At 44.3% G+C, this 15,930-nt stretch overlaps 1 protein-coding gene across 3 annotated transcripts in view; it reads left to right on the top strand.

Annotated features, from left to right (window-relative positions):
• The window catches only part of SOS2 (SOS Ras/Rho guanine nucleotide exchange factor 2), a 43,029-nt gene that overhangs the window by 10,632 nt on the left and 16,467 nt on the right, over positions 1-15,930 (top strand). Inside the window, exons 5-12 of one of the 3 annotated variants that reach the window (XM_028717813.2) lie at positions 12-215; positions 1,915-2,058; positions 2,934-3,044; positions 10,605-10,703; positions 12,151-12,278; positions 13,104-13,759; positions 13,905-13,986; positions 15,509-15,631. In XM_028717813.2, coding sequence (XP_028573646.2) covers positions 12-215; positions 1,915-2,058; positions 2,934-3,044; positions 10,605-10,703; positions 12,151-12,278; positions 13,104-13,759; positions 13,905-13,986; positions 15,509-15,631 — 1,547 coding nt within the window. The remainder of the gene's footprint in view (positions 1-11; positions 216-1,914; positions 2,059-2,933; positions 3,045-10,604; positions 10,704-12,150; positions 12,279-13,103; positions 13,760-13,904; positions 13,987-15,508; positions 15,632-15,930) is intronic. The other 2 variants (XM_077924761.1, XM_077924730.1) reach the window with 2 other exon arrangements.

The raw sequence follows: 15,930 nt of genomic DNA, 5'->3' as shown, positions 1-15,930 counted from the left end.
TTTCTTCTTAGGTGTTAATGGATATGTTTGATCAGGATGACATTGGCTTGGTTTCTCTCTGTGAAGAAGAGCCCTCTTCCTCAGGTGTACTCAATTACTATGACCTGGTCAGGACTGAAATTGCAGACGAAAGACAGTATCTCCGGGAGCTGAATCTAATAATAAAAGTGTTTAGAGAAGCCTTCCTGTCTAACAGAAAGCTGTTCACACCTAATGTAAGTCAAGCCTTTTACTGTGCCAACCCTTCTGTGTTTTAAACAATTGTGTGCTTTGAGACACAAACAAGGTGGAAGTGGGAAGAGGCAGAGACCAGGTTGGCTATCACAAGGAACACCTGACTTGGAAACTTTTTAGGGGCCTGGACTGTTGGCTGTGGACTGTTACTGTTGAGAAGTTTCTTGGTTGGTGTGGTTTCCTTTGGTCATAACTTGATGATGGCCTAAAGCGCAAATCCCCATATGATAGTCCTTAGTTCTGAAAGGAAGTTATGAAGTAAAGTATTGCACTTGGGCAAAAAAAGAGAGAGGCACAAATACAAGATGGGTGACACCTGGCTTGAGAGCAGTACATGTGAAAAGGATCTAGGAGTCTTGGTTGACAAACTTGACATGAGCCAACAGTGTGACGCAGCAGCTAAAAAAGCCAATGCAATTCTGGGCTGCATCAATAGGAGTATAGCATCTAGATCAAGGGAAGTAATAGTGCCACTGTATTCTGCTCTGGTCGGACCTCACCTGGAGTACTGTGTCCAGTTCTGGGCACCACAGTTCAAGAAGGAGACTGACAAACTGGAACGTGTCCAGAGGAGGGCAACCAAAATGGTCAAAGGCCTGGAAACGATGCCTTATGAGGAACGGCTAAGGGAGCTGGGCATGTTTAGCCTGGAGAAGAGGAGGTTAAGGGGTGATATGATAGCCATGTTCAAATATATAAAAGGATGTCACATAGAGGAGGGAGAAAGGTTGTTTTCTGCTGCTCCAGAGAAGCGGACACGGAGCAATGGATCCAAACTACAAGAAAGAAGATTCCACCTAAACATTAGGAAGAACTTCCTGACAGTAAGAGCTGTTCGACAGTGGAATTTGCTGCCAAGGAGTGTGGTGGAGTCTCCTTCTTTGGAGGTCTTTAAGCAGAGGCTTGACAACCATATGTCAGGAGTGCTCTGATGGTGTTTCCTGCTTGGCAGGGGGTTGGACTCGATGGCCCTTGTGGTCTATTCCAACTCTATGATTCTATGATAGGGGGTCAGCAGCATTTTAAGAGTGCATTCCTCCCTTTATCACAGATTTATTGTGGGAATTTCAGTATGAAAGTCCCAGAGAATTGCTTCTCTGGCCCAAACAGAGAGGGCAAAGACAGAGGCAGCCCCGTGACTGCTGGTTTTTTAAAGGAATTGCTTCTTTCTCCAGGGAACCAAGGCAGTTCACATCATTCAGATACAACAATGAAAACTAGTGATGAAAAATTAATGCTTGGAAACCACAATTGAAACCTAGCCTTGTATAGCGTAACAGCTGCAGTAATGATAAAACCCCAAATGCCTTTCTGAAAAGAGAGGTTGCATGTTGTCTTGTGAATATGCTTATTCTGGTGGCACAGCACATGAAGAATCTTCATGCAGGCCTTATTAATATGAATGCAATCTGTGCAAGGGGACAGTATTTCTCTACAACTCTGCAGGTACATGAAGGAGCGGCCAAATCTATTGAAAGAATATTTTCTGGGATAGGCAAGGAGCAGACTGTTAAAATGCTGTTAGTCTTGAACTCCAAAATAACCTGCAGGGTTTTCTTCCGATTCTTCATCTCGATTTAATTGAGATCCTGGCATATATTTTCAGTCACAAACATCTGAACTTTTAAATAAGGATGGAGAAAGACGCGTGCATATTCAGGGAGATTTTCTTTCCCTTAGGATATTGATATGATATTTAGCAACATCACAGATATCCATGAACTGACAGTGAAGCTCCTGGGGTTAATTGAGGACACCGTGGAAATGACTGATGAGAGCAGTCCTCACCCCCTGGCTGGAAGTTGTTTTGAGGACCTTGCAGAGGTGAGTTGGCCAAGCCATTCAGTTTGTTGCGTTGCTGAGCATGAGTGTCGTAGCTCAAATACCTTACTGGATTAGAATTGTGTTTTTCTTGCAGTGGAGAGTCCCCCTGCCCCAACACCACCCTCCAACTCCCGGAGAGCAAAATGAGAATGGAACTTAGCACCCTCATCCCCGCTTACAAGTGGCTTTTACTCACAAGTAACATGTCTGAGTATGGCTGCTATATTTCAAAGGGAAGCCTCTGTGGTGGCCTTAGGCTGCATTAGCCTCTTTTTGCTGTCAGATCTATCTGTAAAAATATGCCTGTACAAAACAGACTGATTAAATGCTTTACCCTGCTGAAGGGGGCTAATGTGCTGTCTTCCAGATGTTTTTGTCTACAGCACCCATCATTCCTGATAGTTGGCCAGGTATATTAGAGTACATGTCCAGTATCAGAAGGAGCAGCAATGCTTTGAAGTTACTTATGCCTTAATGTCCTGAAGTTCTTTGTTTCTTTTGCATGTAGTGACCACAATCTTACATTATCCAGATGTGTTTTCCAAATATCCCTACTAGCTAAATAAAGTTGTCCACTCTATTAATGTATTCCAGTTATTTATTCATTACTTTTCAGAGCCCAATCCTCACAAAGTACCTACTGGGATGCAGTTTAAGAGATTTTCACATCTTTCTTCAGTAGATTTGAAATATCCAACTCCAGTCAGTCTTCAAGAGACACTGTTCAGATGAAGTGGTTGGGCTTCCATTACCCACATAACGGCAGAATCAATATAACCACCACCATCCATGTATAATTCTCAGTCCATCCAGCCCCATTATGTGCTTTTCCCTCTGTCCATAATGTACTTGGAATGCTTGCTCTCTTTTCCTAGGAACAAGCCTTTGACCCATATGAGACCTTGTCCCAGGACATCCTTTCACCGCAATATCATGAACATTTTAATCACTTGATGGCTAAACCTGCTGTGGCTCTTCACTTCCAGGTAGGAATGGATTTACGTAGCTCTTTTGTACCCCACCTTTCAATCAAATGGTTCTCAAGATACAACAGATAGTAGTAATAATAATAAACTCACATACGCAAAATACAGCAACCTTTAGGTCTTTGTTTGATGAATGGCGGGGTTGCCATACATCCAGAATTTCCCAGACATACCTAGAATACTGTAGTGGGAAGCCTTGTCCGGGCAGAAATCTGCAAAAATGTCCAGGAAAATCCAGACATGTGGCAAGCCAAGTCGGCAATGCCATTTTTGCTGATTTTCCTTTAAAGAAAGCTCAAAATAGCTTAACAACTTTGGCTCAACAACTTTTGTGTCTGGGTGTTCACTTTTTGAAATATGGCAACTCAATGAATGTGGTCAGAGCATCTTCCCCTCTGATTGTGCTTTTTAAAGCAATTGACAGGTGGAAAGAAGTATTCTTTTGGGAGGGAGTAAATAACTAAGCTCTTTGCGGCTGCTCCTTCTTGGACTTGTGGAAGGGGCCAGGCTGTTTCCCCCCTTGTCTGGGAGGCAAAGGGTGCAGTCTCTCACTGGATAGTGGCAAAGGTCAGAGTGTGCTTCCTTCAGCTCTGCTGTCCCAGAGAATTTATGTGCGTTTTGCATTGCATGTTGATGTTTACAACATGCAGGGGTAGCCAACATGGTACTCTCCAGATATTGTGAACTACAACTCCCATCATCACTTCCATTGGCCATGGTGACTTGAGCTGATGGGAGTTGTAGTTCAGAACATCTTTGACTACCCCAAGCTAAGTATTGATAAAAGTGTTGAAGAGTATAGGCCCAGATGGAGCCCTGTGACATCTCACTAAAACACTCTTCAGTTTGATGAGAAGCTATTGGATGTGCACTCCTTGAGGATGGTTTCTGATCTAGCTGTGAATCCTCCTGATAGTGGATCTTCTAGCTCCCATTTTCTATGAAATGTTTTTATTTAAGTACTGTGATGAGAATGAATAAAGAAAACAGAACAAAATACAATATAGAGCAGTCATACAAGTTCATGACAAGATTAATACACATTTCATTGGTCTAATTATATCACAATCTATATCATAAAATAAATTTAAAAAGAGAGTTGCAGTGGGTGGGATTCCACTAATGAGGCCTGTGAGCAGAAGCACTGCACAGGGACTTCCTTCCCACCCGCATTAGCTCTGAACGGATCAGGTGAACCCCTGGAATGTTGTGCAGGGGGAAGAGGCAGAAGGATTGTTTCATCTGACAAGCTGAAGTGCTTGCCCTGACAGAATGAGCGCATTAGTGTGACGTTGAATTCCTCCCAAATCAGAAGGTTGGCGGTTTGAATCCCTGCGACGGGGTGAGCTCCCGTTGCTCAGTCCCAGCTCCTGCCAACCTAGCAGTTGGAAAGCACATCAAAGTGCAAGTAGATAAATAGGTACCACTCCGGTGGGAAGGTAAACGGCGTTTCCGTGCACTGCTCTGGTTCGCCAGAAGCGGCTTAGTCATGCTGGCCACATGACCCGGAAGCTGTACGCTGGCTCCCTCGCCCAGTAAAGCGAGATGAGCGCCGCAACCCCAGAGTCGGTCACGACTGGACCTAATGGTCAGGGGTCTCTTTACCTTTACCTATAAAATAGTTTACCCCAGGGTTCCATGTGTTGTGCTGTAGGCTCCATTAAGCAAGCAACCTGACCAAAAAGAGATAGGATTAACCTGGTAGGATTTATTTTTGTCAAATTCATGCTGCTCCTATTGATCACTGCATTGCTATCAAAATGCTTACAAATTGACTCGTTTATAATCTGTTCTCGTATCTTCCCTTGTAATGAAACCAGGCTGACAAGTCTGACGTTTTCCTGGTTCTTCCTTCTCCTTTTTGAATATTGGGACAACGTTTGCCTGTCTCTAGTCCACTCCTCGCCCTTTCTCAAAGTTGATAGAAGTTCATCTGTCCCCCAAGGCTTGATTGCACAGATCTTATCAGTCTTGAGCAGGGATCCCCATCCCTCACCAGTCACACTACATGGGCAAGGTTGAACCCTGTTCCTCTTTTGGAAGACGGTGGAAGCCAAATAAGAGCTGAGCAGATCTGCTTTCTCCTTGCCACCTGTTAATATTCTACCATCCTTACTGAGCAGCAGGCCTTCCTTATTCCTTCCTTCTTGTTTCAAATACAGTATAGCTGGAAACTCCCTTTTGTTGCTCTTGGCACCCATTACCAGCCTCAGTGCATTCTGAGCCCAAGCTTTCCTGACAGTCTCCTTGCAGACTTTGGTCATTTGTCCCTATTCTTCCTTGGGGATCTGCTCTTCCTTCCATTTCTTAGAAGTGCCCTATTGTTTGTATTTTCAGCTCCTCTCTCATTTTTTAAAAAACGTGCCCCATTTCTCTCATTTAAATTGCTTTCCACTTAGGGCTCCTTAGCAGATCTAGCCATGGAGTCCTTAGGATATCCCTGAGCTTATTCAAATCGGCTTTTCTAAAATCCAAGGTACATATTTGACTACGTTCACACGGATTCTATGTAAGATCAGGCATTCCAGCATTGCATGGTCACATCCCTACTACTTTAATGTCATTGGCCAACTCTTCGCCGCTATTGGTTAAGAGCGAGTCAAGGACAGCCAATCCCTTCATTCCTTCCTTCCTTTTGAAAGAGGATGCCTGGAATTTGTTCGGAGATTCCATGCTTGATGGAGTATGTCTCCCAGCATATATCAGGGTACTTGAAGGCCACATGAATACTAATTCTTGCTTCTCTGAAACATCTGTCATTTCTAAAAGGAAGCCACAGCTTCCCCTTGTTTTGGTGCTTTGTAGAAGTCTCCAACCACAATATGTTTTTTTCTTGGTTAATTTTTACCCAGGTGCCTCCCATGGGACTACCTTGTTCGCTCTCTAGAATGTCTGTGTAGATGTACATATTTTTTACATATAGCACTAGTCCCCCTCCCTTCCTGTTGCATCCATTATTTTTGAACAATTTGTCCTTCCACTGCTACATTCCAATCATAAGAGTCATTCCTCCAAGTCTTAGATATACCTATCCTGTTATATTTACCTTCCTGTCCTGGGAGTTCAAGCTCGTCTTGTTTATTTTTCCATTCTTTGTGCCTTCGTGTAGAGTCAGTAGAAGTCTTGGATAGTCCAAGGAGCGATGCTTCATTGTCTCCCCTGTTATTTATGGTGTGGGGTTTGCTAGGCACTCCACCCCAAATCTCCCCCAGCTTCTCCTGTAGTACCCAGATCCCTGTGTTAAGTGCTTCCCTTTTGTACTCACCTGCAAGCTATTATTTCCACAAAATTTAGTTAAAAACCCTCTTGATCAAGTTCCCCATGCTTCTTCCAGGCACATTTCCCCCAGGTCTTGTGTAGTGAAGCCCATCTCTCTCCAGTAAGTCGTTCATTAAGAAAGTTTTAACTGTTGTCCCACAAACCAGACTTTTCTATAGCCCATTCTCTCTCTGTAGCTGGTCACTCTCCTGAAGCATTCTTCTCTCTGTTTGTGGTCCTCTACCTTTTGCAGATAGAATTGACAAGAAAACCACCTGAGCCCCAAGATCCAGAACTTTGTAGTCATATGTGATGTGTTCATAGCTATGCCTGGCATTGTCATTCATTCCCATGTGGATGAGGAAGAAGGGATAATGACCGGTGAACTTGATAAATCTTGGCAAACTTGCCCATCACATCCTGGATCCGGGGAGACGGCCTTCTTCACACCTGGACAGGTTCGGTTGGCACAGTGCCACCTCTGTACCTCTCAGTCCATGGCCATCACCACCCTTCTCTTTCTGCATGTGTTGGTGGAGTCTTATATGTCTTTGAAGGGTTAAGAGCAGGGGTCAGCAAACTCTTTCAGCAGGGGGCCGGTCCACTGTCCCTCAGACCTTGTGGGGGGCCAGACTATATTTTGGGGGGCGGGGAGAGAGAATGAATTCCTGTGCCCCACAAACAATCCAGAGATGCATTTTAAATAAAAAGACAAATTCTACTCATTTAAAAACACGCTGATTCCCAGACCGTCCGCGGGTCAGATTTAGAGGGCCTTAGTTTGCCTACCCATGCTTAAGAGTCTTCCATCCCACCTGTTGCAGCTGTCCTCTGTTTAGATAAAGTGGTGCCTCGCAAGACGAAATTAATTCGTTCCGCGAGTTTTGTCGTCTTGCGATTTTTTTCGTCTTGCGAAGCACAGTGTCGGGAAAGTTTTGGAAAAGCTTCAAAAATCACCAAAGTCTTTAAAAACCTCAAAAAAGGCTACCACACCGCGTTCTATGAGTTGCTCCTCGAAGTCAAGTCACAACTGTATTAACGGTGTTAAGAAAAAGGAAACAAACTTGCAAGACGTTTCCGTCTTGCGAAGCAAGCCCATAGGGAAAACCGTCTTGCAAAGCAGCTCAAAAAACCAAAAACCCTTTCGTCTAGCGAGTTTTTTGTCTTGCGAGGCATTCGTCTTGCGAGGTACCACTGTAGTCAGAACCACTCTCATCTGAAAGGTGCTGAAAATGATGCATGAATTTCAGTGGTTCAGAATGCTTTCTGATAGACCACTATGAGAACAGAGTCCTGGGCTGGACGGGCCTTTTGCCTGATCCTGCCAGCTCTTCTTGTGTTCTCCCATGCAGTGCCCCCCCCCCGCGCCCCCGCTCTCGTCTTCTTTCCTCTGACCTTCCTGCTTCAGTCCTTGTGCTTCTTGGTTTTTACCTTCTGTTCTTCAGAGAAATAAACTTCAATTTGCTGCAGGCGTAGTCCATGTTACTTTCAGGCAAGGAAGAAGATTGTTTATTTACTGATTACATTTATATATCACCTTTCTGTCCAAGAAGCTCAAAGGTGGCATACATGATTCCTCTCCTCCCCATTTATACTTCCTGTGAGGTAGGTCAGGCTGAGAGCTGGTGACTGGCCCAAGATCACCCAGTGAGCTTCATGGCTGAGTGAGGAATTTGAACCCTGCTCTCCCAGGTCAGAGTCCAACACTCTAGCCATTACACCGCACAGGTTACAAGTCGTTACTGCTGTCCATCTCCTTAGCTCTTGTTGAAGTCCTAAACTCTGCCTCTGACAAGGAAGTAGCTCCTTGCTTATTCCTTCCTTCATTTATTGCCTATAGGTTGCCTGTGTGTATTGCTCCCAAACTTTCCCCCTCATGGATCACTTGAAAACTGCTGAGCAGACCACTTAATATTCTCCGTTCCCCGCCTGTTGTAGCAATTTCAATGTGCTGTCCTCGATGCTGTGTGATTTTTAAAATTGTATTTTTGTTGCTTCTTTTGTTTCTTACATTTTATCGTATTGTATTACAATTTAAAACAGCGTTTCCGTGTGCGGCTCTGGCTCGCCAGAGCAGCGATGTCACGCTGGCCACGTGACCCAGAAGTGTCTCCGGACAGCGCTGGCCCCCAGCCTCTAGAGTGAGATGGGCGCACAACCCTAGAGTCTGTCAAGACTGGCCCATACGGGCAGGGGTACCTTTACCTTTACCTTTTATTACAATTTAAATCCCATAGAATTCTTCACAGGCATGCCTCAGACCACCTGAATGATGTTTTTGGATCGCTGGTGGTCTGCAGACCACAGTTTGGGAACTCCTGGTTTAGACGATGAATTTGCCTGCTTCATAGAGATTGCGGGCCAAGCCCCATTAAGCTAACAGCAATCCCAGACAGAATCATCATCATCGTTCATTCATTCATTCATTCATACCCCAGCCACTCTTCAGCAGAGGCTCCTGGGTGGATTTGCAGAGGAGCTGCTACCTCAACCATTTTCATACTACTAGGAATCTTTATTTAAAATCTATTTCGTAACATCACTTTTAAAAACAGTAAAAGCAGAGGAGCAGAGGAAGCTGGCCTTATGCTGAGTGAGACTCTTGATCCGTTTAGCTCAGTATCATCCACAATGACAGGCAGTTGCTGCCCAGGATTTCAGACAGGAGTCCAGCCCCACCTGGAGATGCTGGGAGTTGAAACTGGGACCCTCTGCGTGCAATGAAGGTTCCCTGCCTCTTGAGTTACAGCCCTTCCCCAAGGGTCTCTAAAAGTGCGGTTGGGAATGAGCATTTTCAGCCAGTTTATAAAAATGGGAGTGTGGAAGAGAGAAGAGTACAGGAAGCTGCCAGAATCGTAGTCTGAACTAACCCTGTTCTACAATCTAACTGTCTGCTCTGACTATTGAAAGTTGTTGAGGGTCAAAATGATTGCATCAGTCAGGGGCTGCTCCAATCAAAAATTTTATACAGAATGGGAATGCATAGGGGGATACATGGAGAAATATGGTGTTAAAGCAGAACTCTTAATAGGCAATTGTTAAGCACGTAAGGACAAAAGAAGTAATTATAATTTATCAGTTTTCATGTTATTTTATTAAAGCAACTAGAAAAAAATATTATGTTGGGAAGATCTCACACAGGTGAAGGGAAGCAGTGGGGAGGAGGGGAAGGTTAGGTTGAATTTGGGAAATAAAATAATATATGGGACAGCAAAGGATATAATAGATTCTTATAGAATAGCAATATATTGTAACCAGAATAGAAGTTCAAGAGGGGAGGTAAATGTATTATTAGTATTTTCATTATTATAATAGTTAACTTAGACTTCTTCAATTTGCTGTCTGTATACAGTGGTGCCTCGCAAGACGAAATTAATTCGTTCCACGAGTTTTGTCGTCTTGCGATTTCTTTCGTCTTGCGAAGCACGGTTTCGGGAAAGTTTTGGAAAAGCTTCAAAAATCACCAAAGTCTTCAAAAACCTCAAAAAAGCTACCACACCACGTGCTATGAGTTGCTCCTCGAAGTCAAGTCGCAACTGTATTAACGGTGTCAAGAAAAAGGAAACAAACTTGCAAGACGTTTCCGTCTTGCGAAGCAAGCCCATAGGGAAAACCGTCTTGTGAAGCAGCTCAAAAAACCAAAAACCCTTTCGTCTAGCGAGTTTTTTGTCTTGCGAGGCATTCGTCTTGCGAGGTACCACTGTAGTTTTCTTAAATCAATTTTAAAAAAGTTGTTGAGGATCTTGGATGATGATCTTGCCTCTCACCTGCTACCTGATGCTGGAATTTGAACCCGGGAGCTTCTGCGTGCATATCATATGCTCTATTCCTGAGCTGTGGTCTTTCCCCTTCTGACTGGGATAGCTCAGTCAGTAGAGCATGGAGCTCTTATTCTCAGGGCTGTGGGTTCGAGCCCCACAATGGGCAAAAGATTCCTGCCTTGCAGGGGGCTAGGCTAGATGACCCTCAGGGTCCCTTCCAACTCCACGATTCTAGGATTCCCTTAAAGAAGATGAGAGGTACGTTGTGTTCTGGTCTTTCAAAAACCCTGCTGGATTGCTGTGCCCCACCATACCAAATCCATCAAGGCTTTTAGGTTAGAATCATAGAATTATAGAGTTGGAAGACACCTGGGGGTCATCTAGTCCAACCCCCTGCAATGCCGGAATCTCAGCTAAAGCATCAGTTTAAAAACCTCCAAGGAAGGAGAGTTCAAAACCTCCCAAGGGAGTCTGTTAAACTGTTTCCTCGTGTCTTTCGCGTGACAAACCACTTAAATCTGGCTTGCTTTTTATTCTTCAGTCAATCGCTGATGGCTTTAAAGAAGCAGTACAGTATGTCCTCCCTCGGCTCATGTTGGTTCCTGTTTATCACTGTTTGCACTACTTTGAACTGTTACAGGTAAGCACATGCTCTTAAAAGGAAAGCAGAAGTTGGGACTTATTTGTGTTTATCAAGGCCAGATCTGTTGGTGAAGTATAGAGCGTTCTTGGCACCGCTTCTGTTCTTATGCAAAGAATGCTGGACTAGGAGGACCAGCAACAAATTTCCAGTGTTAGGCAAGAGTACATGTTCAAGGGTAAACTTAAAGTAGGTTAGTTATGCCGGCTGCTCAGAAATCTTTATCATATATAAGAAGCGCCTGCTGGATCAGGCAAAAGGTTTGAGAGCCAGTGTGGTGTAGTGGTTAAGAGCGGTGGACTCGTAATCTGGGGAACCGGGTTCGCTTCCCCGCTCCTCCACATGCAGCTGCTGGGTGACCTTGGGCCAGTCACACTTCTCTGAAGTCTCTCAGCCCCACTCACCCCACAGAGTGTTTGTTGTGGGGGAGGAAGGGAAAGGAGAATGTGAGCCGCTTTGAGATTCCTTAAAGGGAGTGAAAGGCGGGATATCAAATCCAAACTCCTCCTCCTCCTCCTCCACATAGTCCAGCATTCTTTTCTCGCTGTAACTGACCAAACGCCCCAAAACAAGGACCCAAGTGCAACAGCACTATCCCGACTTGTGATTCCCAGCACCTCCTGGCCTGTGTTCCATTTTAAAACACATCGGTGGGCCCCAACGTTTTAGCTAAATGAATTTTGGAAGACCAGTTGCCGTTCCAGTCATCCCAACCCTGGACTAGACTGTTGTGTACTTCACAATAGCTGGGATAGTTCACCTGGTAGAGCCTGAGGCTCTTAATCTTAGGGTCATGGATTCAAGTCATATGTTGGGCAAAAGATTCCTGCATTGCAAAGGGTTGGACTAGATGATTCTCATGGTCCCTTCCAACTCTACAATTCTGTGGTTATGTTGGCTTCTGATTTTGAAGAAAGTAGGGCCAGAGGCAGAAGAAAGTCCCTTTCAAAGCCAAAATGTCAGTGTTATGCCCTACAGGAGTATAAAGTAAGGATTGCCGTCAGTCAGGTATCAAAGAATGAATAGCTCCTAGGCACCGTCTTTGTAATTAAAGCCCTGAGCCCACAGTTCCTCAGAAGCTTTCATTTTCACCGGTGAAGCAAGCTTCCCAGAGATAGTTTCAATGAATAGTTTTGCAGTGTCTGCAGGAGGAAGTGAATAATTGAAAGGAATGCTCCACTTTCGGTGACTTGACTTCAAGGAATGTTCCGTATCATGACTGCTTGGAATTTTGTCATAGAATTTGGAGCGGCCCACTGCCAGAAAACATACCTGTATGATGGTCACACAGATGTTTTAGACATCCTGCTTGATCCTATGCACATTTGCTCATGGGAAAGCCCTGTGGAAGCTAATGGAATCTACTTCCCTGCGTGCTACACAAATCCTTTTTTCCTGCCCTCAGCAATTGCTCAGGTCTGATGGAAATAAACGTCTTTCTTTTCAGCAATTGCAATACTGTAGTAAAGATGTAGAAGACTGCGAATGCTTGAAACAAGCCATCACAGCTCTCCTTAATCTCCAATGTAGCATGGAACGCATCTATAACAAGCACTCACCTAGACGCCGGCCTGGGTAAGGAAGTAGCCTAACGGTGGACTTGGCCATAGCCTGAGACCTTTGGGAACACTAATTCATAGGTTGAAGTTTGGAGGGGGGTCGCACTGCAGGAATCGGGCTGTGGGTGACGCATCCTAATAGTTCCTCTTCTTTTAGGACCTGTTCACAAGATGGGAGCCATCCACCTGCCCAAGTTCACAGTGGGTTTCAACTTGCATGGCAGGTCTTCCCTTTGCTCTCCTCCTCTCTTCAAAATTGGGGGGGGGGGGCGTGTACAGGAGAGGAAGGTGAAGCCCCCCTGTGCAAGCAGAAATCAGTTTGGCAGTAGATGTCACCTTTTGTGCTTAAAAAGCAAGCATGTTTTCTAAACACCTACATTCATCGTGCATACACAAATTGGAACTTGGGCTGCCTGTGGTTCCCATTCAAGCATGAATTCAGTAGCAGGCAAGGATATACAGCTAATGTGTATGAACCCCGTGCTAGTTTGGGGTGTGTGTGGTGCTTTGGCCTGATTTTCATGTGTTTTTGAAGCTCATTTTTGTGGTGGTGAATGTGGCCAGAGGAGTATTTAAATGAAATCAAGCAGCTTAGCCTGATCCTTGATAATGTTTTTCCTCCTAGCTAACGACTGTTGATATTGGGGGAAACTCTTAAACTCATATATTGTGTTGAAATAAATTAAAAAATTGTCCAGTAGCACCTTAGAAAGTTTATACCCAGAACAAACTTAGTTGGTCTCTAAGGTGCCACTGGACAATTTTTAAATTTTTATTTATTTATTTCGACTGCGTCAGACCAACACAGCTGCCTACCTGAATCATATATTGTGTGTTTTAGGGAGCCAGTGTTTTGGTTCTATAATCGCCAAGTAAGAAGCAAGCACCTTGCCATTAAAAAAATGAATGAGATCCAGAAGAACATTGATGGCTGGGAAGGCAAAGATATCGGCCAGTGCTGTAATGAATTCATAATGGAAGGGACGTTGGCACGAGTTGGAGCCAAACACGAGCGACACGTCTTTCTTTTCGATGGCTTAATGATCAGCTGCAAAGCCAATCACGGTCAGTCGCGGCTCCCGGGCTACAGCAACGCAGAGTACCGACTGAAGGAAAAAATGGTCATGCGGAAAGTCCACATAGTTGATAAGGATGACACATGTGAATACAAGAACGCCTTTGAACTGGTCCCTAAAGATGAGAACAGCTTCATGTTTGCGGCCAAGTCTAGTGAGGAGAAGAACAATTGGATGGCGGCACTGATCTCCCTGCAATACCGCAGCACCCTCGACCGAATGTTGGATGCAGTGCTGTTGAAAGAGGAGAATGAGCAGCCCCTGCGGCTCCCCAGTCCGAGTGTCTACCGCTTTGCAGTGGAGGACTCCGAGGAGAATATCGTTTTTGAAGACAACCTTCAGAGCCGGAACGGAATTCCCATTATCAAAGGTGGAACCGTAGTGAAGCTCATTGAACGACTGACCTACCACATGTATGCAGGTATCTGGCTTTCTTACCTAGAGGGTTGATAGCTCTCTTCATTGCGTTATTGGCATGGGGGAAAGGACCAATTGTTAACTAAAACCAGGTCAGAGATCTTTCATGTGATAATTGTATTTAAACTTATTCCTGTTTGCTTTTCTAGATCCTAATTTTGTGCGTACTTTTCTTACCACCTACCGCTCATTTTGTAAGCCCCAGGAACTCCTAGCTTTGTTGACAGAACGGTAAGTTAAAAAAACCTCAGTTACTTGGCAATTGATTTAGCTGTTACATTTGCAATAAGAAGTGTAAGCAGATTTCTTGTGTTGGCACAATCATCTTGGAGCTGCTGTCTATTCTAAGGGCTTTTCCTAACTCTCTTCTGTTCTCCAGAGTCCATTAAGTGTTTAATTAAATAACGCTTTTAGGCTCGTGTGGTCTCTGGCAATCTGAAGCTGAAACAGTCTGGCCTAAACCGAAAGCAGAATGTGTACTGAAAAAATAATGTTTCTGAAGGTTGATTTTCTGTGCAAAAGATATCCCTAATAAATCTAAAATGAAGAGAGGGAAAGAAGGATGGTGTCAAATTTGGCCTATTGACAATACGGCTCTGGATCTTCGCTTCTCAGTTGGCTTTATAAACCTTCCAGTTGGGAAGAAAGGCTTGAAAACAAAAGAGAGAGAGATTGCAGGAATGTGATCAAGTCATTTTTAAAATGTTTTATGAATGTATGATTTTGTGAGAAGCATTGGATTGGCAGCACTAAGGCTCATCCCAGCTTATCCAGAGAATGTGAAGTCAGATAGCAGTCTGAGCAGAAAACGCAATAGGACTTGAGGAGAGAGACTCCCTTTCTACAGTGGATCAGCAATTCTAATTTTTAGTTACTGTGGAAATTATCCCTGAAAGTACAGTATTGTGTACTAGTTTTTAAGAAATTATTTCTTGGTAACCGTTTAAAAAATGCTCATTCTGCAAATTTTCTATAACATTGGAAACTGCGCTTCATTTGTGCAACTTCCATGGGTATGTTAAGACATGCTAATCATGTCCAGAATGACTCTGGGAAATAAATATTATTCCCATTACTGGAATTTAAAGTAGAAGCCAGGAAAGGTAATTGTTGAGATATCGAGGGAGCAGAACTTCATTTTGCAAAAGCATCGAAAGATATAGAAACATATTCGTGAGCTTTTGCTATTTAAAAAAAGGTCTTTGGGGGATGCAAAAATTGGAATATCAGAATTAAGGTAGATCTTATAAAGACTTGCCAATCAGAAGGTCTGCAGTTCGAATCCCCGCGACGGGGTGAGCTCCCGCTGTTTGGTCCCTGCTCCTGCCAACCTAGCAGTTTGAAAGCACATCAAAGTGCAAGTAGATAAATAGGTACCGCTCCGACAGGAAGGTAAACGGCGTTTCCGTGCGTTGCTCTGGTTCGCCAGAAGCGGCTTAGTCACGCTGGTCACTTGACCCGGAAGCTGTACGCAGGCTCCCTCGGCCAATAAAGCGAGATGAGCGCCGCAACACCAGAGTCGGCCACGACTAGACCTAATGGTCAGGGGTCCCTTTACCTTTAATAAATAACAGGCTATTTGCAGGTTAGGGAATTCAGTGCCCTAGAATCAACAGCCTTAATATTTCTTAATGTTAGCACTTTAGCCCCCACCTTCACCCAGTTATGGATCAGAATGTATTCTAAGGTAGTCCTCCTTTCTTTGTATTCTGGATGTCATGTAACTCACCTTTCAACTCCTGTTTATTACTAGATTTGAAATCCCAGAGCCTGAGCCAACAGAAGCCGATAGGCTGGCAATAGAGAAAGGAGAACAGCCAATCAGTGCAGACCTTAAAAGATTTCGCAAAGAATATGTCCAGCCAGTGCAACTCAGGTTTGAGCTTTCATCTCTTTCTCAGGATCTGACTTAAACCATCAGGGGGGAGAATGCGGGAATTACCTCATTTCATGTGAGAGTGCACAATGCTCATGTTGCTTGGGAATGGACTTGGTTTATGTGGGTAGGCCAGACAGTGCAATACTATACAAAGTCAGACCCCTTGAGTTCAGTGGGACTTCCTCTTGCGTAAGGACGTGGTAGGACTGCAGCCTGGGAGCTTACCCTGGAAATCAGTAGACAAGGCACCAAGAGAGGGTACAGCATAGCAGCTAAAAATGTGATCTGGGAAATTC

This window comes from Podarcis muralis, chromosome 1, assembly GCF_964188315.1.
Source record: "Podarcis muralis chromosome 1, rPodMur119.hap1.1, whole genome shotgun sequence".
Classification (NCBI taxonomy): domain Eukaryota; kingdom Metazoa; phylum Chordata; class Lepidosauria; order Squamata; family Lacertidae; genus Podarcis; species Podarcis muralis.
Note: the sequence above shows the minus strand (reverse complement) of the source record. Positions and strands in the feature narration are given on the sequence as shown.